Genomic DNA, 27,198 nt, shown 5'->3' on the forward strand with positions numbered 1-27,198 from the left:
GAAACATTTTCGTAAATCTAGAAACTTAGAAACTAGAACGAGAAAAATAGTTTGTGTTTTAAGAAAGTTTGGGTCTTTTATAGTTTAATCTTATTCTAATGATTTTGATATTTTTATTTGATGATTCTGAACATTTTATCTACACATTAGTATATTCTTTTGAAGATTTTAGCTGTTGATTTGTAAATGCGTGATTTTTATGCATAAGGATACTTGGAACCAAGTAAAAAATATGAGGTTTTTTAATAGATCCATGTTTTGGTTTAATTTTGGCCATGTGATTTTAAGTTTAATGCTTGGATATACTTTATGACATATTTCTAAAGCATATGATGTTGTTAGTTTGTGGTTTTTATCATGATATATTTTGGATCAAGAGAATTGATAAAAACTAAAGTTGAGAAAATTCTACTTTGATGTAGTGTTGGAGCCAGGTGCTTCAAGTTGGATTTTTGTGATTTGTATTTGATGATTCAAAGCATGTTAGTTCTTAAGAGTGTGTTATGGAAATGTTAGAAGAAGGTTTTGAATTTTTGGAGTTCTTGGAGATGTTTTAAAAAGAGTCAAAACCTTGAGATTCAAGGGTTTGTGTTTTAGTTAAAAAGTTTGGACTTTTTTACTAAAAGGTTTGGACTGTAGATTTTTGTTGGTTATGTTAAGCATACTTCTAAGTATTCGATGTGATTATCGATGTTGCAATATTCTGGTTTAAGTATGAGTGTTGAAGTTGGATAAAATTGCAACAAAAATCAAAGAGAAAATGCCTAAGGGTGTTTCGGCCACAATGTGTTTTTTATAGTTATGATTTGTTTTAAAATTTTCTAATTAGATATTTGAGTTTATAACAAAATTTACATGATGAATATAAATTTTGTGATTTTTGGAGTTAGGATGTAAAATCCTTAAGTTAAAGATAAAATGATCATATTCCTACAAATAAAGGGTAAAATGAAAATTTTACTTTAAGTTAGCAATTTTCATGTTACTAAATTATTAGTGATAAAGTTTCTAATATTTAGAATCTCTGCTTATAGTTTTCGTGCTTCGTGCTTTTTCTTGTAAAAGCGACAATCACTAAAAGTTAACTCTTAACTTACTACTGGATTACTGTGTATATATGTTCGTAAGGGAACTACTGTTCATGTAACTCTATTACCTTATATGTCATGTTACATTCTGTCATGAGATATTTATCTGTCACACAATTTATCTTGTCATACAAAATTTATTTGTTACATAATATACTATGTCATGAAATGTATTTATTACATGTTATGCCATATCATATAATATTGTTTGTTATATGTTATGCCCTGTTACGTAATATTGTTTGTTATATGTTATAACATGTCACGTAATGTTGTCAGTTACACGTTATGTCATGTCGCGTAATGTTATCTGTTACACATTATGGTATATCACGTAATGTTGTCTGTTACATATTATGTCATGACACGTAATGTTGTCTATTATATGTTATGTCATGTCACGTAATGTTATCTATTATATTTTATGCCATGTTATGTACTGTTGTTTGTTTTATGTTATGTTAAGTCATGCATCTCACGTACATGTCACATCACATTATGTTAGGCCATGTCTTTTCGATACAAGTCACGTTATATCTCGAGTACAAAGTGTGTCTCGAAAATAATATTTTTTCAGTCAGTCATGCCTAGGGGTGCTAACATAATGTGGGGCGGGGGGGACACACCATGCGGGGGAGGGGTTTTTTCCCCTGTCCCCCGCCTCCCGGGGCGGGGGGGAAAAATGCCAATCACCCCACCCCCCACCTAGGCCAACCCATTGGATTTAAAAAAATTATTTTTGGACCCAAATTATAATATAATTTAAATTAAAAATTAAAATTTATAAATACAAAAAGAACTTAAACTCATTAGAGTTATATTTTGAATTGTTTTGGCCTCCTAAGCCAACTTTTATATAAGAGGCCAAGTCAATGCAATAGTCATACTTAAGTAATGTGAGACTTAGTAAGGTGTAGGAGGCCAAAACAATCTAATAACTTGAATACAATTTTAAGTCTTTAATAAATTGTATATATCTATATACAATATATTTATTTATATATATAAATATTAAAAAATATTTTTTTTATATATGTGGAGCGGAGTGGGGGGCGGGGCCCCACTAGGGTCATCCCACCCCTCGCCCCTGTTGGTTCTTCTCCCTGCAGGGCGGGGTAATAGGGTGCGGGGCCTCACTGCCCATCCCTAGTCATGCTTAAGATACTCATGACGTAATCATTATGATTGTCCAAGTATCTCTATTGATAATTCACATGAGATACTTTCGGCGTAATCATTTTACTTTTACTCAAATCTCCCTGGTAAAATCATTCTGTTTGTCAGAGTATTACTAGATACTCTTGGGGTAATCATTCTGATTATTAGGGTATCTCATTTAAAATACTCATGATGTAATCATTCTGATTGTCTGAGTATTTTTAACGGAATATATTGGACGAAATCATTTTGATTGTTTACTATTCCTGACGAAACAACTAGGGAAATCATTTTAATTGTTAGAATTAATGTATTTTCACATTCAAGTTCGTATTCCACATTCAGTTTAAGTTCATGTATTTTACGTTTCAGTTTATGTTTCAAGTTCACATTCATATTTCATGTTCAAGTTCAAGTTCAAGTTCACGTTCATATTTCATGTTCAAGTTCAAGTTTATGTCATGTGAAGTTCAATTTCAAGTTCAATTCACGTTATAGTTCAAGTCATGTTAGTTTATGCCATATTACACGTCAAGTTATTTTATACTTGCTTATGACTTTGATTATGCATTTATGCCTTTACTGCCATACATGCATCAGTAACCTGTATGTAGGTTTTCTGTTAACTTGCTGAGATTTGTACCTAAATCTCATCGTGGCAGTCTCAACTACCATTCACCGAATGATATGCAATATGTTAGGATCAAGAAATGGGATGAAATTTGGCCGACTAGAGAAGGTTGATTAGGTGATGCCGATGCGATGTGACGCGAACAGTATTATGACATCATTAGTCAAGTTACGCGAGTTGCTCGACGAACTAGCCCAATGATTATGCTTTGGTGATGTAATGATGAAGCTCTAACTCTCATACTTTTGAGATTACAGCCTTTTTGAGATTCGTACTGTAATCATGAATGTTTAGCATTTTAGTATGGATTATGTTGTAAGTATTTGAGATATCTTTAGTTGGTGCATAGTATTGTTCAAAGAAAAAATTATCATTTGTGAATATTGCATACTGTTAGATGCAAGTTAGGCACATTGCATATTTAATTGTCATAGACGGGGGCAGGTAACATTATGTTGCATGTCTCGATACTTCAGATGTATGTCTGATCTCAAGCAGAATTTGAGGACGTCACATAAATGATGCTTAAGGAATAAGATGAGACGAAAATTTTACGAGTAATAGTGAAATGATTTATGAATAGTAATCCGTTTAAATTTAGAGATGAGTTGAGATGATTTTAGATGAGTTGCATAAAATATTACTAGAATATTATTTTTAATATTATTATTGTTTTAAGATTTGAAAAATTGAATTGTTTATTATATTTTGATTAGAAATTTAGGAAAATTGTAATGATGAGATAAGATAAATTGAGATGAGTTGAGGTGAATTTCGAATCCAAATGGGGCCTTAAGTTAAAATTTTTTTGGGTTTTAGAAAAGGAGAGAAAAAATTGAATAAAAAATATTTTGAAGTTAAAATATTATTTGAATATAATTTTTTAATATAATTTTTGCTTTAGAATTTGAAAAAATTGAATTATTTTTTATATTTTGTTTGAAAATTTGGGAAAGTTGTAATGATTAAGTAATGATTAGATGAGAAATCGAATATTTAGAATTAAAAAAGTGTTTGTATTTGAGTGATGTTTAAGAAAAAAATCATGAAAAATCTTGAGATGAGATGAGATGAATTATGTTTTCTAAATAATCTAATTCTAAATTTTAAGGTGTGTAAGTTTTGCATAGTTCGTTTGAAAATGTTTGAAACCTGCTATATAAAGTATTTTTTAAGGATTTAAAGTATACCTCATTTTTTTTTTAAATGGACGGTGTGATATTTGCACGTTAAAAGATAGTATTAATTTTTTTAGTGTTGTTAGAGTGTTGCCTAGTAGTGATATATATTTTTTCAAGGATTTAAAGTATACATCGTTTTTGTTAAACGGACAGTGTGAGAGTTGCATGTTATAAGATAGTATTAATTTTTTGAGTGCTGCTAGAGTACCGCCTAGTAGTGACCGTTGGGCTTTCTCCTAGGTAAAATTTCATTTTTTCATTTTTTTATTCATATATTTTTAATATTTTTAAACATTTTTTAAAAATATAAAAAAGTATCAATATATTAATAGTCACTTTCTTAATCAATAAGTAAAAAAAAATATAAAAAAAACTAAATGCATGAGTGGTCAAAATGAGGAGATAACATGGGATGACATTTCATCATTATTCTATTTTTTTTTATGAAAATTAAAATATATCTTTTAAATTAAGTTATGTTATATAAATATTTTGTAATATAAAACTAATTATTATTATTTTTAATTTTTAAAAGAAATTTCCATTGAGTTTGAACTCCGTGAGTTGGAACGTAGGAATTATTTAAAAATTTCGAAAGAAAAAACAACTTAAAACTGTGTGAGTGCTTTGTTGGAGTGACTAAAAAAAAAAAAAAAGAAAAATGCTAAAGTCAGGCATACTTGAGGCCTCCCCGTGCACGACTTCCAGCGTGTATTACTGAAACGAAACGTTTCATAATCAATTATTCGACCGAGTTTCTTACTAATACAACCTCATAAAACAGTGTGTTTTAATAAAAATAAAAAACCAGCCCTATGCACCTCTAGCTCCCTTCCATCCATGTGAAGAGTCTTCATTTCCCTACACCAATTACAGAATTCTAAGCCCTCAAATGAATCTCGTGTCTCTTTAAAAATTGCTTCCCTCTAAAGATACATACACAGTTGCTAGTACAAGTTGTACAACCCATCTTCGTCAACATCGAAAATGCTGATTGCTGCAAAAGTAAGCGTAGGAAAAACAGAGTTTCAAAAGGTCGCCCTTTGTAACCACTATTGCCTCCACCCATTTTCAACTCCCTTTTACTTGCTACGGGCTTTGCAACTTCATCTACCTACTTTCACTTCACTTCTATTAATTTGTGATTATTTTTTCATATTTTTTTTATTTTTAGGATATTTACTTTTATAGAAGAATTTAGTTGAAACATGGATTGTCTAGAAGGAGCAACACCAATCTACGGAGAAGAAATCGCAAAATGGGAGAAGAGATCGTAAAAGGGAAAAAATAAACTTTTTTCTTCTTCCATCCTCTCTTTTTTTCTTCTATTTTTTTTAGAGAAATTCTATTTATAGTCTCCACTTGAAAATTATATGTACAGATTCTTTATTAAATGAAAAAAAAAAATTATTTTAAGAGGAATATTTTTATAATTTTAAAATAAAATTATTTATAATTTATATTGCAATGTTCAATTTTAAAAACTGTACGTAATATATATATATATATATTTTTTTTATAAAATAAGGTCTGACGTGGCAGAATGCCAATGTCGTGCACGTACAGGCACGGTTTTTGCCTGTACGTAGCAGTTCTTAACTGCGTGAGTGCTTTGTTAAAAAGAGCTTTACCGGGGACGCGTCTCAACAAACCCTACTCTGCTCTTTCCTAAACCTCACCGGTTGCCGGAGCGATACTCACGTATTCGTCCCGTTAGAGATAGAGTCGGGGGGACAAACGGAGATTTCGACTTCCCAGAATGGACCTGGACGACATAGACACGCCGAACCAGGTTCCGTCTCGGACTTCAAGATTTGCGCCGAAATCCAAGCCGAAATTGAAACCGAACTCCCAACCTGAGCCTCGAGAGTCCGTACCGAAGGCTGAGCCCCGGGAACTCGGTGCCGCAATTCCGAATAAAAAGGAAGATGAAGAAGCAACGACGGCAATGGCCGAAGCCCCAGCCCCGGCCCCGGCTTCGGCTTCGGCTTCTAACGGCGATGTGAAAATGGAGGACGAAACCCTGTCGGAAGCCAAGGAAGAATCGATGGAAGATGATGCCATGGAGGAAGACGCAGTTGTCCGCGAAATCGACGTCTTCTTCAATCCCCCCATGGATGACGACACGAAGGTCGGCCTACTATTGCAAATTTCTTTCAACTCTTCTCACCTTTTATTTTCTACTTATTCTCAACAGTGTCAACACTCATTTGTGTCTGTGGGTGTTTTATTTTTTATTTTTGTAAAACTTGTTTTCAGCTATATGTTTTGCAATATCCTCTGAGACCGTCCTGGCGGCCATACGATTTGGATGATCGTTGTGAAGAGGTGCGTAGTTTCGCATTACATTCGTTTTTTTGTAATGCAGCGTGGAGTTATGAGTTTTGCGTCTGTGTTCTGTAGGTTAGGGTGAAACCTTCCGGTGATCAAATGGAAGTAGATTTGGCACTAGATGTCGATTCCAAGAATTTTGACCAAGATTTCGGCAACCGTCTGAAGTTGACGAAGCAGGTCCATTTCTTATCCTGATTATGAATAAAGAACCTATTTACGCATAGAGTGTTGTTTACATAGTGAAAATACTAAGATAATAATGATGTGATCATTTGTGATAGAGCTTCCAACCGCATGAATTGGATGGTAATTCGAAGGGAGATATCCTGGTTGGGTCTTTCACGGGCAAAATAAAATGTTTTGGGGTGCGCATACTGTTTTATTTCAAATTGCATCATGCAATATGGGCAGAAAAATGGAGAGAATCTCCATTATTATTTGTAATATGGTATTCGAATTAAAATTTTGGGTTGTTTGTGAAATTGGTTAATTTGTGATGTAAAATTAAATTGCATAAGTCATATGGAAATTATGAAACTTGATGTTGGGGTATCACTCAAAATTAATGACTATTAGTTATACTAGGTTAGGCTAGCCTTTTTTTCTAATTTTTTTTCCCTGGGTGGATTGTTTGGGGTTGCAAATGGTACGACTAGCTTACACTCTCACGGTGTCTGCATTTGTGACATGTTCTCTTCTACTTTTTTTGTGTGGGTAAGAGGGGAATCGAAATGAAGGAGAGGGGAAAGGGAGCTAGGGGGGTATCGAAGAGGTGACAGTGGGTGTTGACGTGGTGGGGGAGTCTCAATATGGGAAGGCTTCCTATTACATCTCAGGAAGCTGCCCAATTGGCGAGGTTGTGTGCTGTTCTGTGAACTTTTTGGGCTGACCATGAGCAGCTGCTGAGTTCATTGTTAGACTAGCTACGTGTTCTCTTCTACTTAGTGGTAGAGTACAAAGTATGTATTTATAAATCAAAGTGAACAGCTATAGTCAGTGGCAGAGTAAGAAGTTCTACAGGGGCAAACTCATTAGATAATCAACATTTTTTTTTATCTTTTTACAGGGAAACAAATTTTGGTAATCAAGATGTTGATCTTTTTACATAATGCACAATTGCTTTGTATAATAACACAAAAGACTATTAACATGATTCAAGATGCTGAAATTTTATTACCATGTTATCTACCTAAGTTTGCATGTTGCATGTATTTGTCAGTGATTTATGAATTATAGACAATGGTTTTTGGTTTTCAACAGAAAATTCGGCTATTTGCTTTGAAGTCCTATTTGCTTTGAAGTCCTAGTTGAGTAATAGAGAGAAAACATAAGAGAGCAAGAGGTGTTCAAGGGACATGAGGGAGGGTGGAGGAAAGTTCCGTATTATGGCCTTAAAAAAAGATATATTTTGGAAACCTTTTTGGGGTCAAACTCTTGTATGCTAAGAAAATATAGATTGTTTAAGGGCATGATTGGACACTATGAGAATTCTCAAAATTCTTAAAACTTCTCATAATTTCATTCCTAAACATCACTCAAACACAACATTTTACAATTTCAAATTTTCAACCTTCTCATTTAATCATATATTACTTAATCATTATTCAAACACAAAAATCAATACAACTTTTACAAATTTCAAAACAAAATACAAAAATCGATAATACTTTTACGAACTTCACAACAGAAATAATATTAAAAAAATATATTATAACAGTTTTTTAATTTTATAATATTTTTATTCAACTTTTCTCTCTCATTCCTCAAAACCCAATAAAACATCTTCATTCCCATTTCACTATTATTCACAAAATTCTGAGATAATCAAGCATCCAAACATGCCCTAAAAGATCTGGGGCTTTTGAGTTTTAGCAATTTTTAAGTGTATGCCTTTAAAATTTTGAGAGACATCATGAGCTTTTTCTTAGATTTTTTAGGGTTAAGAGAGTCAAACCCCCTTGATTAGTTCAATGGCCCAATCTACTTTTCAATTAGAATGGTCAATAAAAGATGATTCATACAAACTTAAGGCTGGTCCCCTGTTGAACCAGTCTAGCCCTTCTTTTTTCATATAGGTGGATATTTTGTGCTCTTGTTTTCTTAATTATGAAGCATGTTTAGGTGATCATACTCATATTGGACTTAATGACCTAGTGGTTTGGCAAATAGTAGGCTAGGAAAATAATGATGGTGATTTAGGCATAAGTCTCCTAGGTATACAGATAACCTATTCTCCCTGGATTTTGGAGCTCAATGCAAACACTATTAATTTTGGTGCCATACTTTTGTATCTATAGTTTTGCGAAAAATGCAACTCGCAACCGCCTTGGGGAACTCCCACGGCATTGTGTCCAACGTGTCAAAACAACGACGTCGTTTGCACTCTGTCTTCGTTCCCATTTCCCCCCCATCCCCACGAATGCTACTCTTCACTCTGTCTTCGTCTTCTACATCCACACGAAGCCCTATCGTCCTCCAAAAAGTTGCCGCCCCACGAAGTCGAAGCCGCCGCAGCCCTATCTTCGTCTTCTCCACATGCAGTCGTCGTGTTCTCCATGAACCCACGGACCCACGGAACCCACACGAACACCCAAAGTCACTGTCTTCGCCTTCTCCACCACTTCCCTTGTTCTTGTCCCCAGTCTTTTATTTCTCTGTTTTTTTGGGTCCTTTTTTTTTTTGTTGGGTGGAATCTTTTGTAATTGTCAAGGTGAATCAAGAGGATAATGTCTATTAATATTTATGTAGTGTAAATTTTCTACCCTACCTCCCAAAGAAATGCTCCCTTCGTCTTCCCACAGAAGAGCACCAATGACCTTAGTTCAAAATTAAGAATCAGAAAATGAAGAAAACCCATTAAAAAAAAAAAGAAAAAACCAAGGAAATGAAGAAACCCCATTACAAAAAAAAAAAAAAAAAAAACCCAGGAAATGGAGAAACCCCTAAAAAACAAATGAAGAAACCCCATTAAAAAAAAAAAAATTGGGACCTGCACTTACAAGATGGTTTAAGATATGGAAAATGATGCTTAGGAGGAGATGCCAGAAGGCATGCTAGCAGGATGGAGAGGACCAATGGAAGCCATGGATGAGAAGGTGATGTACACTTTGGATGAGGCCAAAGGTGCTCTGAGAAAGTACGTTCTTGAGAGGGACATGTGGGACAACATATGGGAGTCCGAGAGTTATTTATTTTTTTGGTGAATTTTTTACTCAAACAACAAGTTTCAATCGGTTTCAGTAGACTTTTCAATTTTTTTTTTAATTTTTGACAGATGCTGACTTCATGATTACACAATGGTTCCGCACGCCGGTTGCATTTAGCAATGCTGTAGTTTTGCACTTTTATCCAATCTGGGAAATGGTTTTCTACTTTAAGAACAATGTTTCTCTCTCAAATTTAAACTGATTGGGATGTGGTCCTTGTCCCTTCACTTTTTCCAGTATTGTTAGCCCACTACTTGTGGAACTTGATTGTGATACAACGAATTTTGTTTAGTTTCTTGTATCACTAGAACATCACTCCTAGGTGTTGCTCTTGTATACGACCTGTGTACTTGGACTTTTGCCTATTTTTATGATGAAAAAATTTTTATTTATTGATAAAAAGTTTTTGTCTTATACTAAGAGGGGAAATTGTGAAGGCATCGCATGAACCCAACATGAGATGTTTACTAGGTAAAATAGAGTCTATAAACTATTCTTAGGGAGCTATTGCTGAAACTTTAACCAGTCCTTTTGGTGTATGGTGCAAATGTGGCTAGTGTGGCTAGTATGCCCCTAAGTTGTGATATCAATTTTATCTCATACATGGTTATTATACTCTTTTATTTCATTTGTTTGAAAACCACATTTGTTTGGGGGTTTGATTTATTGTAACCTTGCTTTCGTTCTTTCTAACTTGTTCTATGCATGAAACAGTATATGATGTAACTTGAATTCTTACTTCTTGGTTTTCCTTTAGACTTTGTCGTCATCGTGGAAGGTACCTCACACAACTGGCCATGCTATTGGTGTTCTGATAGGTAATAAGGTACTCTCTCTCTCTCTCTCTCTCTCTCTCTCTCTCGCGTAGAAGAGTTTAGTAAATGGCATTGTAGTTAGTGAATTTTTGCTTTTAATTTATTGTTTAGTCGTGAAATTTCCTATTATCAACTACAGTGCTAATATATGCTCGACATACCTCTTGTAGGAGGTAAGTTCATGTGGTTCAGCAACTGAGATCCACTGACATGGTCCATAATTGATAAAAAAACCTTTTGCGTAATTGGGTAGCCCTGTTCCCAGATGTTACTTTGAAGAGGCTCTTAGATTATTTTCAGACTAATTTCTTTTATTTCTTGTTTGTGATGATTATTTTTGGAGTAAATGGTAGTTCATGTTCGAAAATGTGTGGGTGAAATTCGAGGAATTTGTTAGAAGTTGTAACATTGGTGGTTGTCATATGATTTCCATGGGTCTTCTAGCTTCCATATGGCTTGTAAATTGAATGTTTTGAAGGTAGATTTCAGGAAATGGAATGAGCCTGTTTGACCATGTTGGGAAGTAGAAACAACTCCTTATGGATGAGCTATGGGAGCTTGATGTTCTTGAAGAAGATAGTGCCATAACCGAGAATGAGGTTGAGAAGGTCTTAGAACTTTAATGAGTTGGAGAAATCATCATTTTAGAGGTGAGTTGGAGACTAAATTTGAGGGATTTGTAGCTAGAAGTAGGATAATTTTTTTGATTGGTAAACAAATTTTTATTGATCAAAAGAATAGGCAATAGCCCAAGTATACGGGACATATACAAGAGGAATGCTTAAGCATGCTAGTTTAGTGATTCAAGGAATTCATGGAGGTCATGCCATGAAAATCAATTACAATAAACCAATGGCGTAAAGTATTGAAAAATAAGTTTTTAAGCTCATCCATTGACCGCTCTTAGTCTTCAAAACTTCTTTCATTCCTCTATCTCCAAATGCACCACCATAGGCATATTGTGACCATCTTCCATATTGATGCAATTTGAGAGTTGTCCCGAATGCCTCTTCAAGAAGCTTGGAGGTCACTTACCCTTCTCGGCATCACCCAATCTAGTCTCGACTCCCAACTAAGCAAAGATTTCATTCCACAAAGTCATGACAATCTTTCAATGAAGTAGTAGATGGTCAATGGACTCTCTACTCTTCTTGCATGTACAACACCAGTCCATGACTATGATTCGACACTTCCTCAAGTTCTCTAGTGTGAGAATCTTCCCCAAAGAAGTCGTACATCCTGTAATGAGAGAGCAAATTGTGGCCCATTTGACCAAGTGGAATTTAAACTCGAAATTTATCCCCCCCCCCCTCCCGGCCGCCTCCTCAACCCACATAAGAAATCACGTTGGAATTTCTCCATTCGGTGAGCCACTTTGGTGGGGAGCAGAAATAATGAGAGGAAATAAGTTGGCAAATTAGAAAGAGTAATTTTATTAGGGTCACCCTACCACCTTTGGATAAATACATCCTCTTTCAATTAGCTAATTTCATCTCCATTTTTTCTAGGACATCATCCCAAATAGATTTCAATTTGAACGTAGCACCCAATGGGAGGCCAAGATATTTCATGGGCAGCTGAGATATCTTGCATCCCAAAATGGACGCCATTCTCTCCACATTAGGAACATCCCCGACTAACACTTCTTCTGATTTGACCAAATTCACCTTCAACCCTGATCTTCAAAGCATAATAGTAGGAGAGCGCTCAAGGCTCAAATTTGATCATGGCCGCACGAAATATTAAAGTATGATCAGCGAATAATAGATGAGATGTTGAGTGAGCTAGTAATTGCCTCCTCCACTAAGAATCCAGATATGAACTCACTCTCCACGACACCTGAAATCATCTTATTGAAGCTTCCATCACAAAAAAGAGGGGTCACCTTGCCTCAATCCTCATGAGCTTTTAAAGAAGTCTTTTGGTTTGCCATTCACCAATATAGAGAAACAAGCTGTAGAGATACACTGATGGATCCATGTACGCCATTTGTACCAAAGCCACATCTCTCGAGCATTAAAGTAAAAATCTCGAGTTGACATGATCATATGCTTTTTCCATATACAGCTTGCACAAAAGCCCCAACTCTTTCGACTTGAGTCTACTATCCAAACATTCGTTGGCAATAAGTACTGAGTTGAGGATTTTCCTACCTTTGACAAAGGCATTTTGAGGCTTTGATATTAACTTCTCCAACACCTTGCTCAACCTATTCGCCAATACTTTGGAGAGAATTTTGTACAACCTGCTCACCAAGCTAATGGGACGGTAATCTTTTACCTTTACAACACCAGGCTATTTTGGTATGAGTGCTATAAAAGTTGCATTTAAGCTTTTTTTAAACCTTCAATTTTCATGAAATTCATGGAAGACCCCCATGATGTCTTCTTCAAGCACTTCCCAGCATGTTTGAATAAAAGCCATAGAGAATCTGGACTTGGAACTTTGTTACCTGCCATGCGTTTTAATACTTCCAAGCAGGTCAGATAATTTAGTGGACATATATATATATATATATATTTTTTTATAAGTAATCAAGAAGTTTTATTCATAATAATAGGCAAAGTCCTCGTACACAGAGAGTATGCATGAGAAATACCTAGCTATAATTTGCAGTAGAAAGAAGAAGGTCATGGACATCGAGTCCATTACAAACAATAGCCTTGTTTTAAAGAAAAAAACTTTCAGCTCTTCCATTGTTCTCTCTTGGTTTTCGAAGCTTTTATCATTTCGCTCCCGTCAAATACACCAACACATACATATAGGAACCATTTTCCATATTGTTGCGACTTGTGAATTTCCTCGAAGGCCTCTCCAACATGCTAGAAAGTCTACAAATCTGCTGGGCATGACCCATGATAAACCAAGTCCTGTAAAAAAATCAGCCCACAGGGTCCTGGCCACCTCGCGATGTAGAAACAAATGATCAATAGATAAACCATCTTTCTTACACATGTAACACCAGTCCAATACCATTAATCGACATCTCCTTAGATTATCTATGGTGATAATTTTGTCCAAAGTTGCTGTCCAAACAAAAAACTGCTTTTGAATGAGCTTTGGTCTACCAGATGCTCTTCCATGGGAATGAGAGCCTGCCTGGGTTTGATAAAACTCTGTGAAATGATCTGACCATGAATTTATCTTTTTTTGGAAGGGCTCCAAAACATCCTATCCATCGTGCCCTCTGTCATATTGACGGAATACAGAGCTGCATAGAAATCTGAAATAACCTCCAACTCCCAATCTTGGGCATCCCTAGTGAAGTCCACATATTCAGCAGTTCTATACCAATATGTACTCTAAAAACTTCAGTTTGAGGCCTAAGTTTGATGGTATTGGTTTTGAATCTACCAGTGTTGAGGAAGCCAAAGTACTAGAGGTGGCGTAAGCACTGAATGGTGATAAGGCCTTGGGTTTGGATGGATTTATTTTGTCACTCTTTAAGTCTTCTTGGGAGGTATGCATAGCAAATTTCATAACTATCTTTCATTTAATAAATATCTTTCATGAGTTCTCTGCACTAGGCAAGATTGAGGAGAGCCTATTGTTGGTGAAAGCACTAGGTGCACTCAAACGCAAACGCTAGGCACAAAGTGCAAAGCGAACACATGCCTGATTGAAGTAAAGCGCTTATTTGTAGAATTAATGTATGATACCAAAAGATCCACAAAATACAATAAAAAAGGTTTGAAAAGCAGGATGGAACATATTTATGTAATATGAAAATCAAGTAATTAACTAATTACATAAATTACTTACGTAATCAACTCTGGTGTGGTCTACCACCATGTGGTGGCCATGCTTTGGCCATCATGGGGTGGCTGCCGGTGGTCTCCCCTCCTACAAGCCACTATTTTTTTCTGATTTTTTAATAAAGAAATGATTAAAACTTATTTTTTAAATTTAATTTTGAATTTTGAAAATAAGAAAAAACAGTTTGGTAGGTGGGAGGTTCACGGGGTGACATGTGTCATCTGTGAACTGAGATAGACCAAAAATGTGATGGAGGGATCTAATCCAAAAATTTTAAAGGAGTTAATCCTAAAAAAAAAAGGCACGAGGCGAATCTTAAATGGCCAAAAGCATGAGGGGTTCTATGACTAAATTTCCCTAAAATTAAAGTACATGGTTGAATAAGAATGTGTAAAGCTCAATAATTATAAGTATTGACTTCTATGCTCGACATAAACAGTCAATTATCAATCCATCTAGAATGCCAACTTGGACTATTATATGGAATTCATAGCATATACTTCACATATGACAACATGTGGTGCCATGGTACCTAAATGATCTTCAATATCAACAAAATACTTAAGAATGTTTGTTTAAATCATCTTGTAGGTCTTGAAATGATATTTTATACTATTTTTTTTTTAAATTACAGGAGTGTGCCTTTTTGTGCTTTAAGCTCACACAAAAACCCCAAAAAGCGCATTTAAAAAAAGTGTGGTTTTGTAAATGTGCTTCGCTTTTGATAAGCAAAGCACTTTGTGCTTAAGTGCACTTTTACCAACACTTGGAGAGCCTTAATGCTACATTTATCACTCTTGTCCCTAAGATAGCCGAGTATATGGATGTTAGGAATTTCCGCCCTATCAGTTTAGTGGGCAGTGTATACAAATTATTTCTGAAGTCCTTGCCAGTAGACTCAATAGGTTGAAAACAATGCTGGATGAGGCTATTTGTGGGACACAAAATGCTTTCATCAAGGGGCATCAGATTTAGACCAAGTCTTTATTTCCATTGAATTCCTTGATAGCAAAGTCAGATTGGGGGCACCAGGTGTGTTATGTAAATTGGATCTTGAAAAAGGCGTATGATAAGGTTAATTAGGGTTTATTGTTGTTTCACCTCTGCCACTAACAATGTTCTTATGTTTTGAAGATGTTTCCAGCTGAAAATTAATTTGGCCAAATTAATAATGTCCCAATTGGAGTAGTGGATGGGATTGGAGGATTGGCCAGGTATCCTGGGATGTATGGTGTCTTCTCTACCTATGAAGTATTTAATCCCCTTTGTGGCTCCATTCAAGCCAACATCCATTTGAATTATATTATTGAGAAAAAGTATCTCTTGCTAGTTGGATGGAAGCGGCTGTATTTATGGAAGGGCGGTTGGATCACTCTAATTAATTGTACTCTCTCCAATTTGCCAACTTGCTGCCTGTCTCTCTTCCCTATTGCTATTATTGTAGCTCATTGTCTTGAGAAATATGTCACATTTATTGATATTCTTGTTTAGAAGGCAGTTACTCATGTTTTTAGGTCCGTCAGCACTTCATTTCATGATTTTAATTTCTAGCATGGGGATGATATCTCAGTTAAAAGTTGTATGCAATTTCAAAGAAACCATTTGATGAAAAAGAGTTTCTAACTTTCGTTGGTAGATTAATATTCCTGCCTGTTTTAATGTGTGTTTGCTTTATTTAGAGATAACAGATGCAACGTTTGAGAAAATCTGTATCATTCCCTCTCAACTCTTTTCCCCCATGATTGGCTCTATCCTCTCTTTTCCTATCTCTCAAGGTCGTAATCAATTCTATTGACCATTTAAAGATGGTTTGACTTCTTTTTTTGTTGTGCAGTTGCACCTGAATATAATTCATACAGTTGTGCAGCTCCGACCATCATTGGAACATCTGAGGTCTGGTGGCTCAAAAAGGAAGAACAATGTTGCAGGGGATGGAGAAGTTACAGTTAAATTGGAAGAATCTGCTGAAGGAAGATCTGTTAGTCCATCTAAGAAGCAGGTGATTTTTGTTCTTGACTCTATGCTACAGAACTGTAACACCCCTTCCCGTGGGTCAGGAATTTTACCTACATTCATAACATAATGCCCGGTAAAGAGATTCGAAGTTCTGAAAATACCTCATTTATTGAATCATCAAACTAACTTAGCATAATAGTCTTTCATAACATAAAGCTGAAACATAATGAAAAAGGCATAAACTAGGTCTATGTGGTAATCACATGTTCAAATATTTTAATCATAAACTAGATTCTTGTGGAAATAACACTTGTTCCGGTCTAAGTCTCTGAAACTAATATACTCCTAGCCCTCCAGCTCTGTGTCCACGCCATCAACATCTGGGACATTAAAACATAAAAACAGAAAGAATGAGTCTAAGACTCCGTAATAGCACATCATAATGTAAACTTAACTTAGCTTAACATTAGACTTAATTTAGAAAACTTTAATGTATCGTAACATATGCGGAATTAACAAAATCATGGAATTTCATGTAACGTGATGCATGGGCGACTGACTCCATGCATTTCCTATCAATCCTATATGACTTGTTCATCTTGTATTTCACTTATTTAGTGGCCATCATTGCATGTGTGCATCGTTCCGATTGTCTGACTGTGTATACATATTGTAACATGAGGTGAACCACACTTAGGTCCATGTTATCACTTAAAATAGGGTGAACCACGATTGGGTCCGTGACACCATATAACTTATCATATCATGTAGTGATACACGCTTGGGTCCATGTTATCACTTAAAATAGGGTGAACCACACTTGGTCCGTGGCAATAATCTGTGGTGGAACACGCTTGGGTCCGTGTCACCTCAAAACATCATAACTTCCATGTGGTGGACCACGCTTAAGTCTGTGGCTTGCACATTCACCTCATATAAAGTACATTTAAACTTATCTTAACATCTAAACTCATCTTAGGTGGGCTCCACAAAACTCACTCCACCATTCAACTCACTATTATTCATAAAGAACTCAACCCATCTCAACTCAGCTCAACATCCAAACAGGGCCTTAATAATACATTAGGCTAACCATAATTTAATACCTAGCTATATAAGTTTCAATCCCTTAAAACATTTTTTGAAAAAATAAGTTCATGGGTTATATATTTATTCAATTAAACCAAGCCCATATAAAGTATAGCATAGTGGCTTCTTGTAAAATACAATCGGCCTCATTTAAACATCAAGCCCACATGAAATCAATCCACTTAAACTATTATGATAGTTTCTGAAATATAATAAAATCAAGCCCAACTCAATTTAAACACGAGTCCAGTTAAAAACTAAGCCTAGCACACTTATATCTTAAGAAGGCACTTAGCCGAATGGGCTTAGGGCCATTTTAATTTCAAAAGGGCAAGAACTCTCTGGAAAACAAAAAGGGCTGAGAAACAGAGAGCTCGTGAGAGAGGGAAGAGACCGTGCGACACTCACCAAGAGAGAAGGGCAAGGCGATGACAATGGTGGGTGAGTCCAGGTCGATGGAAGCATAGGCTTCTGAGAGGGAGGAGGAAATTGTAATTGCGGGATAGAGGGAAATAAACTGTGGTCTGTTAGAATGAGAATCACGATGGAAGTAAAAGAATGGAGGGATTCCCGCGTGGGCTTACTGGGAAGGTGCGAGTTCAACCGGAGGAGACCGGCCGGCATTTTCTGAGGCGACTGAGAGGTGTTCCGACTTCCTCTGTGGTGGTCGATGGTGGAGTAGAAGCAAAATGGATAGAACTTTTTACTCACAGCACAGAGAGAGAGAGGAACTCAACGGAGGAGAGAAGAGGACTTACCGACGGTGTCCTCTGGGTGATTCCGACAAGGTGGCTGACTTGGTATGAAGAAGGAGTGCTACAGTGGCTTCCGTGAAAGTGGTTTCTCGATTCTTTTGCTGTGTAGTTCTGGTTTGAAGTGTAGGAGAAATTTGATGTTGCTGAGGGTTTTGGCTGCAAGATATCGTGGGTTTGATGGAGAGGAAAAGAGAGGATTTTATGGGAGGGTTTTGAGGTGAGTGTTGGTTACCGATTAGGAAAGTATTCAAACTAGGAATTGAAATCAAACATAGGGATAAAAGGGGCGTATAGAGTGGAAGAATCCCACTCAAATGAAATTGCTATTTCAAAACTGATCTGATAAAAATATTTACTAAACTAATAATATTATACTGATAATAATAATAATAGTAATAATAAAATATTAATAAAGTAATAACTCTAAACACTACTTTAGGACCCGTATGTTACAAGAACTGTGGGCACCTATTGCAGAAAAACCTGAGTGCATGGATTTGATTGTGCTCATGGTAGTGACTGAAGTATATCCTAGTTTTTGTATCTAGTGTATACGCTGACACGACTTCTGCTTTTATGGTTCTTCTAGTTATTTTAACCCACAGTAGCTGATAAGAGATCCGGAATAGCAGTAATTATGAATGCTTTAATATATTTTATTGCTCACTAGCTGTTCTAGTAACCTTTTTTGGTGGTGTGGACTCCATTTCTTGAATAGAATGTTATTGCATACCGAGTTGTATTTATGCTTATATGCCCCCTCTGCCCAGATTTTAATTCTTGCCTATTCATTTATCACTTTTTTTTTTTTTAATTCAGAACAAGCGGATAGAGTCTTCAACTGAGGAGAAAACCAATTATGAAGAGGTATGATAGTTGACCTTGGGATATAACAGTTGATATTTGGTAGTATTTTTTTTTGGCTTAGAATGAAGACTAATTAGTTGCTAATTGTTTTTCCTTCCCTCTTCCCTCACACCAGGGCTTTTGTTTTTTTACAAAAAATCTAGAGTGTCATTGTTGCCTATTTTTTCACCCTTCATTAAAAAGAAACTGTGTGTGTAACTCTAGATGCTTTCTTAGATAATGTTTTCACTAGTTGACTGGTTAAATATTTATTGTCTTCTATATTTACTTATAAGAAAAAAGATGACTAGTTAAATACAAAAGTATCAGTATATATATAGCTATGCGAGGTAGCCATGACTCTTTGGGATGAGGTGTTTAAAAGAATGGACTTAGCATGGGTTATGCCGGAAACCGTTTTGGATGTATTGGCTTGCTGGACCTCAATTCGAGGTGTGAGATAGATTAGAGCGGTTTGGAAGATGATCCCTATCTGTATTATGTGGTGTTTATGGCAGGAGCGCAATGAGAGGACTTTTGAAGACAGAGAGATCTTTGGCGGAGCTAAAACTGTTATTTTTTAGGACTCTTTGTACTTGAGCCATTGCTATGGATTTTAATGGCATGGACCTTCATTGCTTCTTTTTCTAATGCTCCTACATAATTAGGGCTTTTCTATCTTTGTAATTGACAGTTGGTGGTTTAATAAATACTTATTTTACTTATAAAAAAAAAATATATATATATATATATATAGCTTTGAACCCACACTTGGTCAATCTAAAGACATGGAAGAGTTCATGTTTTAGTTTCGATGGCTTAAATTTTTGTCAGATTGTATGCTTTGACCTTTCAAGTTGTTTGTTTGCCATGTACATAGAAGTTTTTCCTGCTGAATTTTGCTTATTCAGTTTCTTTCTAATTCCATTGAATTAATCTTGTGATGATAGCATGTTAATCAGAAGCAAGTGTTTTTCTGATTGATTTGTTATTTTGACTCGCATATTTCTGTATATGGAACCGTGACAATCATATGTTTTATATTGGACTCGGCTACCAAGTGTCGTGGCAACCACCAAGTGTCGTGGCAACCACCAAGCAGCAAAATTCAATTTATTTTATTTGACTGTATCTGTTTGCTTTATTTAGTCCATTGTAGGATATTGCAGGAACTAGTCATCTTTCTCTTCATATTTTTATGGTCGAAGAGCTGCCTGCATTATTGGAGTTCGTTCACTCTTCTATTTTCATGTATAGTGCAAACTGAGCATTACCTGGGGTCATCACCTGAAAATTTTCTTCTTTTCTTTTCTTTTCCAGCCTTGGGTTCCTCTCAAGTACCATGGCTCAAAGAGTGATTTCTCTGCCAGATATTTACAAAGAATGGTGGAACAAAATAGCTCTCCTATACAATTTACAATGAATCCGTATGGCTTTTACTTTCTTAGTGATACATGTCATCTATGTTATTTTATGTTTTTGGTCCCTGAGAGGCTCACTGAGCTCATGGGCACAATGTGAGGTAACCTCTTTTTCTCTTCAACCCTTAAACACTCTTTCCTAGGTGTTGGTGGGTCTACCAGATCTGTTTGTAAAAGTACAAGAGATTTCACTAGCTGAGCTAACTAAATTGTGATAATATTATCTCTGTCATAATTACTTATCAAAAATTCTCGCCAATATTTTACACTCACTCTATTGAAAGCAGTTATGCTAATCATCTTATGTTATATTATAATTTCTGTTTGAAGGCATGATTATGTTGATTCCTTGTGTCCCGGGGCATCTAACAACAACATTAAACCGAAAACTACTTCAAAAAGGTATAGTTATCCTCGTCATCTAGTTTCTTAGTTATAAAAAAACCTAGTTACTTCTCGCTCATGTTGAGGAAATCTAGGTGTATGTATCTTAATTTGATTTGTCCGTTCCTTTTGGATGGTTTGCTATATGCTGCAGTGATGTTAGTATTTATCTTCAAAGTTTTAATTTGTTGGGTTTATATTAAGGTAGGTATTAGTTAATTCTGGAAAATGTAATAATATGTTGTGTGATGAATGGTTTGGTGGCTTGTTGTGTGATCTTTATATTCATGCAAGTATTTAAGGAAGAAACTAGGATAGGGTCAAATTAAATAATCTGACTTCACCTCATTCTTCTCTGTGAAATTTTCCATTTCCCTTTAGTTGCATCTTTTAGATGTAACTGCTTCTAAATTAGTTAATACATTGGATGTGCAATTCGAATCACAATTTGAAGCTTTGTTGTTATGTTGCCCTATCTGTGAAAGACTGGAATTTAAGATGAAGAATATCGTCGTAGTCATCTCTGAATTTGTATAAATTGGCAAAATTACTCTCAACAAGATAGTGAAATAAAATGTACATTTTGACTCTTCATCTTCTTCACTTCTGAACATTTTCTTTTCCACGCCTTCCCAAATTATGTCCCTTGTCACCGAAATGAGTTGGTTGCTTAGCTACCCTAGCTTCAAATTATGGCTCATGCCATCCATGTGCAACATAGGCCTAATCTGTGAGCTACAAATTCATCAAGGTAAGGTTTGGTTATAAGATGGAAGGTCAGATTGCCTCTGTCTATTAAAGGACTAAGGATGAATGATACTAGAGAGAGATATACACTTGTATAAGGGCAAAGAATGTACAAATAACATTGGAGGAAGATAGTAGAGAGAGATCTGCATTTGTAGGAAACAATAGGAAGGTTACTGTATGGGTGACTTTAGTTGTGTGCACAAAGTTTCGGAGCTTATGTGATATCTAGGAAGTGTCTGTCATACGATTCTCTTGTGATCACAAACCTCATCTTGAGGTTGAGAATGAATCAATGAAAAGATTTTAACTGGCTGGGGGTATTGTAATTCCACTCAACTATTCTGCACCACTTTGCAATCTGGCTTATATAAAATACTTTAGGACCATTTACATGACTAGTACACTAATGAAGATAATGAGTGGAGTCTATTCTTTGTTGACTTGAGGAGATGGAGCAAGGGGCTCAGACAATTGTTGAATCTCAGGACATTTTGGATTTGTATTGAATATCATGAGAAAACCAAATGTTGGTCTGTTTGTGCCATAGTTGATGAGGTTGGTAATTGGCCGACTATCTAGGCCATGGAAATCTGAAGCTGCCATCTTCTCTTATTGACAGATAGACGTCACTGTTAGAATTTAGATGCAAGATTAAGGTAGATTGTGCAAGTTTTTATGTTTAGTGCTTTATTGGAGAGGTAAGTTATATATACTCAATTCTACGCTCACTGTTGCTATTTTTTCAATGGACAGTCATGGAGGTTATAGTCAAGGAACATGGTGAAATTCTTGATTGTTGTGAGTCATTCTTCAGTAAGCGTCATTTTTTTATGAAGATAGCAAACTAATACTGAAACTTGTTCGAGTTGTATCAGAAATTGCATATAATCATTTTATTATGAGAAATTTATAGGTTATAAGATAGGTCAATGGGGAGGGTGGAGTTCAAATGTTGTAATAAATGGGTCGTTTGGCGTTGGGGTATTTTTTATTTTATTTTTTATAAGTAAACGATTATATTGATATGAATAGGCATAGCCCAGAGTACACAAGATGATATACAAAAGATCACACCTATTTAGAGAGAGGAAATAGAAACAAGAAACATGAATTGTGAGGCCACAAAAATCTACAGCTGTGGCCCAAAGAAAGAGAGTGCTAACAAAAAATAATCTAAGTTCTTCTAGTGAGCGCTCCTTGTCTTCAAATGTCCGGTCATTTCGCTCCTTCCGTAGGCACCACATGATACAAATCGGGACCATTTTCCACACCGCTGAGATTTGTGGGAGACCTTGTAGATTTATCCAACTAGCCACGAGCTCTGTCACTGTGGCAGACATAACCCAAGCTAACTCCATTCTATTAAACACTTCATTCCATACAGCACCATTCTACTATGATCACCTTACGTCTCCGTAGATTATTTTCAATGCTACCAACTTCCCAATCTTGGGTCGCTTTAGTGAAATTCACATTCCATTGGACTAGGTCCCTAGATAACTCCATGCAATTAGCCACTAAGGCATCTTTCTCACCTGCAATCCTAAAAAATGATGGGAATGAATCCTTTAGGGCTTGATCTCCACACCACAGGTCGGTCCAAAATTTTATTCTAGATCCATCGCCCAACACTAGTCTAGTATGAATGTGTTTTCAAATTCCAACACCAGTGTAACGCCCTAATGGAAAGTCCAAACCAAATGGCCTATACTCCAAAAGGATTAGTCAATGATACAATTGGAGTCCTATTGAAACCTTATAAAGAGCAAGAACTTCTCTTTCCCAAGCAATGTGAGATCTCATATACCATTTACCCTTATCCATATCATATGGGGTATCACAATCTACCCCCATTAAATTCCCGATATCCTCGTTGAGCCTATCCATTGTAGGTGGCATGGCTCAAGTCCCACATTTTTTGTTGGGATAGACTCTAATACTATTTGTAACACCCTAATAGAAGAGTCAAACCAAATGGCGTATACTCCAAAATGACTAGTCAACGATACAATTGAAGCCCCATTAGAACCTTATAAAGAGCAAGAACTTCTCCTTCCCAAGTAATGTGGGATCCCATACACCACCTACTCTTATCCATATCATATGGGGTATCACAACCAGTCTAGTATGCATGTGTTTCCAATCTGCGTTCAATCTTCTCCACAACTATATCCTAAATCGATATAGATCTTGCAGCTGCCCTTAAAGGAAGACAAAGGTAATTCATGGGAAGAGAGGAGGAAACCTTACATCCAAGGATACTTGCCAGTTGCCAGATGTTATGAACATTGCCCACTGGCACCAATTCTGATTTATCAAAGTTCACTTTCAACCCGGATGCTGCTTCAAAACAAAGTAATAATGCCCTCAATGTTCGAATTTGGTTTTGCTCTACCTCACAAAAAAATCAATGTATCATCTACAAACAATAAATGAGATAGGTTAATAGTGCCCCTATTAGGATTACCCATCGAGAATCCCTCGATAAAGTCATTGTTCACCAAGACTAGAATCATCTTGCTAAGTGCTTCCATGACAAGAACAAATAGGAGTGGGGACAAGGGATCTCCTTATCTTAGACCTCAAGAGTTGTTAAAGAAACCATTAAGGCTACCATTCACTAATATTGAAAACCTCACCGTTGAAATACACCATCTAATCCACGAGCACCATTTCTCTCCAAAACTGCAACTCCCAAGCACAGAGTAAGAACTGCCAATTAACATGATCATACACCTTCTCCATATCTAACTTGCATAGGATTCACAGCTGGCCAGATTATAGCCTACTGTCTAGGCATTCATTAGCAATGAGGACTGAATTCAGAATTTGCCTATCTTTAACAAAAGCATTTTGGGGTTTTATAATGATCCTTCCCAAAACATCTCTTAGGCGATTGGCAAACACCTTAGAAATAGTCTTATATATCCCATTCACACTGCTGGTAATCCTTCACCTCCGAGGCCCCAATCTTTTTTAAGAACGAGTGCTATAAATGTGGAACACTTTCATTAAATCTGCCCTCACCATATCCCAATAAGTTTGAAAAAATCCCATGGAAAAGCTGTCCGGGCCAGGTGCTTTATCTTTAACCATTCTTTTTACCATGCTGTGGACCTCTAACTCCTCAAAGGGCTGCTCCAGCCACGAAACCTGCTGTGGATCAATGTACTCAAAGGCTAGTCACAGGAGCCTCAATCCCACTTGTTCAGAAAGTAAGTGTTCAAAAAATCCCACAACTTGCTCCCTAATCATAGGAGCCTCCATACAGTCCACTCCGTCTATTTTCAGCATCTCAATGGTGTTAGTTCTCCTATGGGAGTTGACCACTCTGTGAGAACTTTGTGTTGTGGTCTCCTTCTTTCAACCATAAAACTCTTGATTTTTTACGCCAAGAGATCTCTTCCAATAACACAACCCTTTCTAAGTTTGCCTTTAACTCAACCTTCCGAGATGCTTCCTCCATGGCAAGAGCCCGCCTCTCTTGTGTCCTCTCTACCGCCTGAAGTTCCTTTAGCATGAACTAGTCTCCTACATCACCAAAGGATTGAGTGTTCTATAGTTTTAAATAATTTTTTAGAGCTTTCAATTTTCCTGCAAAAATGAAGCTAGGGGTGCCATTAATTTGATAAGAATCCCACCATTGCCTAACCCTTTCCACAAAAACTTTAGTTTTCAGCCGCATATTTTCGAACTTAAAATATCGACGCCCTCTTTTAATACCTCCACAATCTAGTAATAATGAGAAATGATATGAACATAGACAAGGTAGCCTCTTTTGACACAGCTCTAGATAATGAGTTTCCCACTCTAATGATACTAAAAATCTGTTCAATCTAGACCAAGTATGAATATTGGACCACAAATAAGCACCACCCATGAGAGGAATAGCCATCAAACCTAGGGGTGAAAAACCGACCTATCGGTTCGGTTTAGAGTCGAAACCGAGACCGCACCGATACACTGAAAATTCTCAATATCTCGACCGAAACCGGCCGGTGAAGAGGAAGAAAACCGTCGACGTCGGTCTCGGTTTTCTACCGGTCGGTTGGTCGGTGTTGTCGGCGGAGTGAAGAGAGAGAGAGAGGAATGAGAAACACAAAAACCGAACCGGAAAACTTCGGTTTGAGCAAATTTACATGTAAACTCGAACTCCATCATCACAAATTCACAAAATTACAATATATACAACAAATATCAAATGATTCACAACAAATATCACATTATCACAACAATATCGGTACCCTCTCTGAGAAAAATAAAAGAACCGTGGTCCCCATCAACAAACCTCAACGAATTGGAGATGGAAGCTTGAAACAATGCAAATGGATGAAACGTCGCAAATGGATGGAGGGAGAGAGGGACGGCATCGGAGAGAAAGGGAGTTGAGAGGGAGACGAGAGAATCTGAGAGAGAGAGCTGAGACGCAGAACGAGCGGCGCAGAAAGATGAGAACGAGAAAGGGGAAGGGGGATCTTAACCTAATCATGAAACGGCGCCGTTTGCTTTATTTTTTTTTCAACTAGGTGGATTAAAACGACGTCGTTTCACTCATTTAAATGAAACGGTGTCGTTTCTTATATAGGTATAAAATGAAAAAAAAATAAGAATCGGTCGGCCGGTTCATCGGTTTTTCACTGGGTCGAACCGATACCGAACCGGAAAACTTCGGTTTCAGCAAATATCTACCGCACGCCGGCCGGTTCTTCACCGGTTCAGGCCGGTTCCTGACTCCGACGGTCGGTTCCAGTAGGTTGCGGCCGGTTTGGTCGGTTCCTGTACACCCCTAATCAAACCCAAGTAAAAAATACACTCCGAAAATTCTGTTATTGCCGGTCATAATTTGCTGTCACCACATCCCCTAGGCGGGTGCCCCTATTAGATGCCAAGGGGCGGATTGGCGCCACCACAGTCTGGCCATCCCGTCCAACACCACATTTTTCACAAAAAAAATCCACAAAATCACATATAATTAGAAAAATCTCACAAATTCAACAAAAACAAATTTACAAAGTTACATATTAGACCAAACAAATAAACCAAATTAAGTTGTAATCGATTTGTGCACAAACCCACGACAGTGATCATGTGTCATAAAGATATGTGCATAGATCTTTAGAGATTTGTGGGCAGATCTTTATGGCCCATGGTCACAGTTGTGGGTCATAAAACTTGCATACCCACAGTCGCAGCCGTAGGTCTTTAACTTACATATCCACAGCGACGACCGCGGTGTGCTGGGCAGTAGAGACCATGGCCAAGCTATGGTCTTACAATCAAAGACTGCGGCTTGTCCGTTAGCCATGACAATGGAGAGAAGTCGGCTTAGAGGGGGAGAAAAAGAAGGGAAGAGGGAGGAGAAGAGAAAGAAGAGAAGAGAGGATGGTGACGGCCACTGAGGTGTGAAAGAAAGGGGGAGAAGAGGAGGAATGGAGGCCGGCGAGTGGGAATGAGAGAGTGAGAGAGAGAGAGAGAGAGAGAGAGAGAGTAGATTTATAGTTAGGGTTTTTTTATATTATTATTATTATTAGGGGTGAAGAAGGGACTGGAAAATCCAACTGGATTGGACCAAAATTGTAAGTGGTCCGTTTCGGTCCCACAGATGGTGGACCGAATGGGTTTCGGTCTGGTCCCAAGGTCTTTGATTTTTGGACTGGACCAAAACCGACCGAACTATATTTATTTTTTTTAAAGTATTTTTTTATATATAATATATTATTTTATATAATAATTGTATTAGTTAATTATATAATTTTCATCTAATCTATTATCATTGACCATATAAAATGTCAAATAATATATGCTATCAATTAATAATATATCATTAA

General features: G+C 36.6%; 1 protein-coding gene across 3 annotated transcripts in view; it reads left to right on the forward strand.

The window, feature by feature from the left end:
• The first annotated feature begins 5,667 nt into the window (after positions 1-5,667).
• LOC108997559 (DNA-directed RNA polymerase III subunit RPC5) overlaps positions 5,668-27,198 on the forward strand; it is a 36,323-nt gene continuing 14,792 nt past the window's right edge. For all 3 annotated transcript variants that reach the window (XM_018973891.2, XM_018973893.2, XM_018973892.2), the window contains exons 1-8: positions 5,668-6,189; positions 6,318-6,386; positions 6,462-6,569; positions 10,356-10,424; positions 16,004-16,168; positions 18,789-18,836; positions 20,136-20,242; positions 20,567-20,638. In XM_018973891.2, coding sequence (XP_018829436.1) covers positions 5,818-6,189; positions 6,318-6,386; positions 6,462-6,569; positions 10,356-10,424; positions 16,004-16,168; positions 18,789-18,836; positions 20,136-20,242; positions 20,567-20,638 — 1,010 coding nt within the window. In that variant the 5' untranslated portion in view covers positions 5,668-5,817. The remainder of the gene's footprint in view (positions 6,190-6,317; positions 6,387-6,461; positions 6,570-10,355; positions 10,425-16,003; positions 16,169-18,788; positions 18,837-20,135; positions 20,243-20,566; positions 20,639-27,198) is intronic.

The sequence above is a fragment of the Juglans regia genome, chromosome 12 (genome assembly GCF_001411555.2).
Source record: "Juglans regia cultivar Chandler chromosome 12, Walnut 2.0, whole genome shotgun sequence".
Lineage (NCBI taxonomy): Eukaryota > Viridiplantae > Streptophyta > Magnoliopsida > Fagales > Juglandaceae > Juglans > Juglans regia.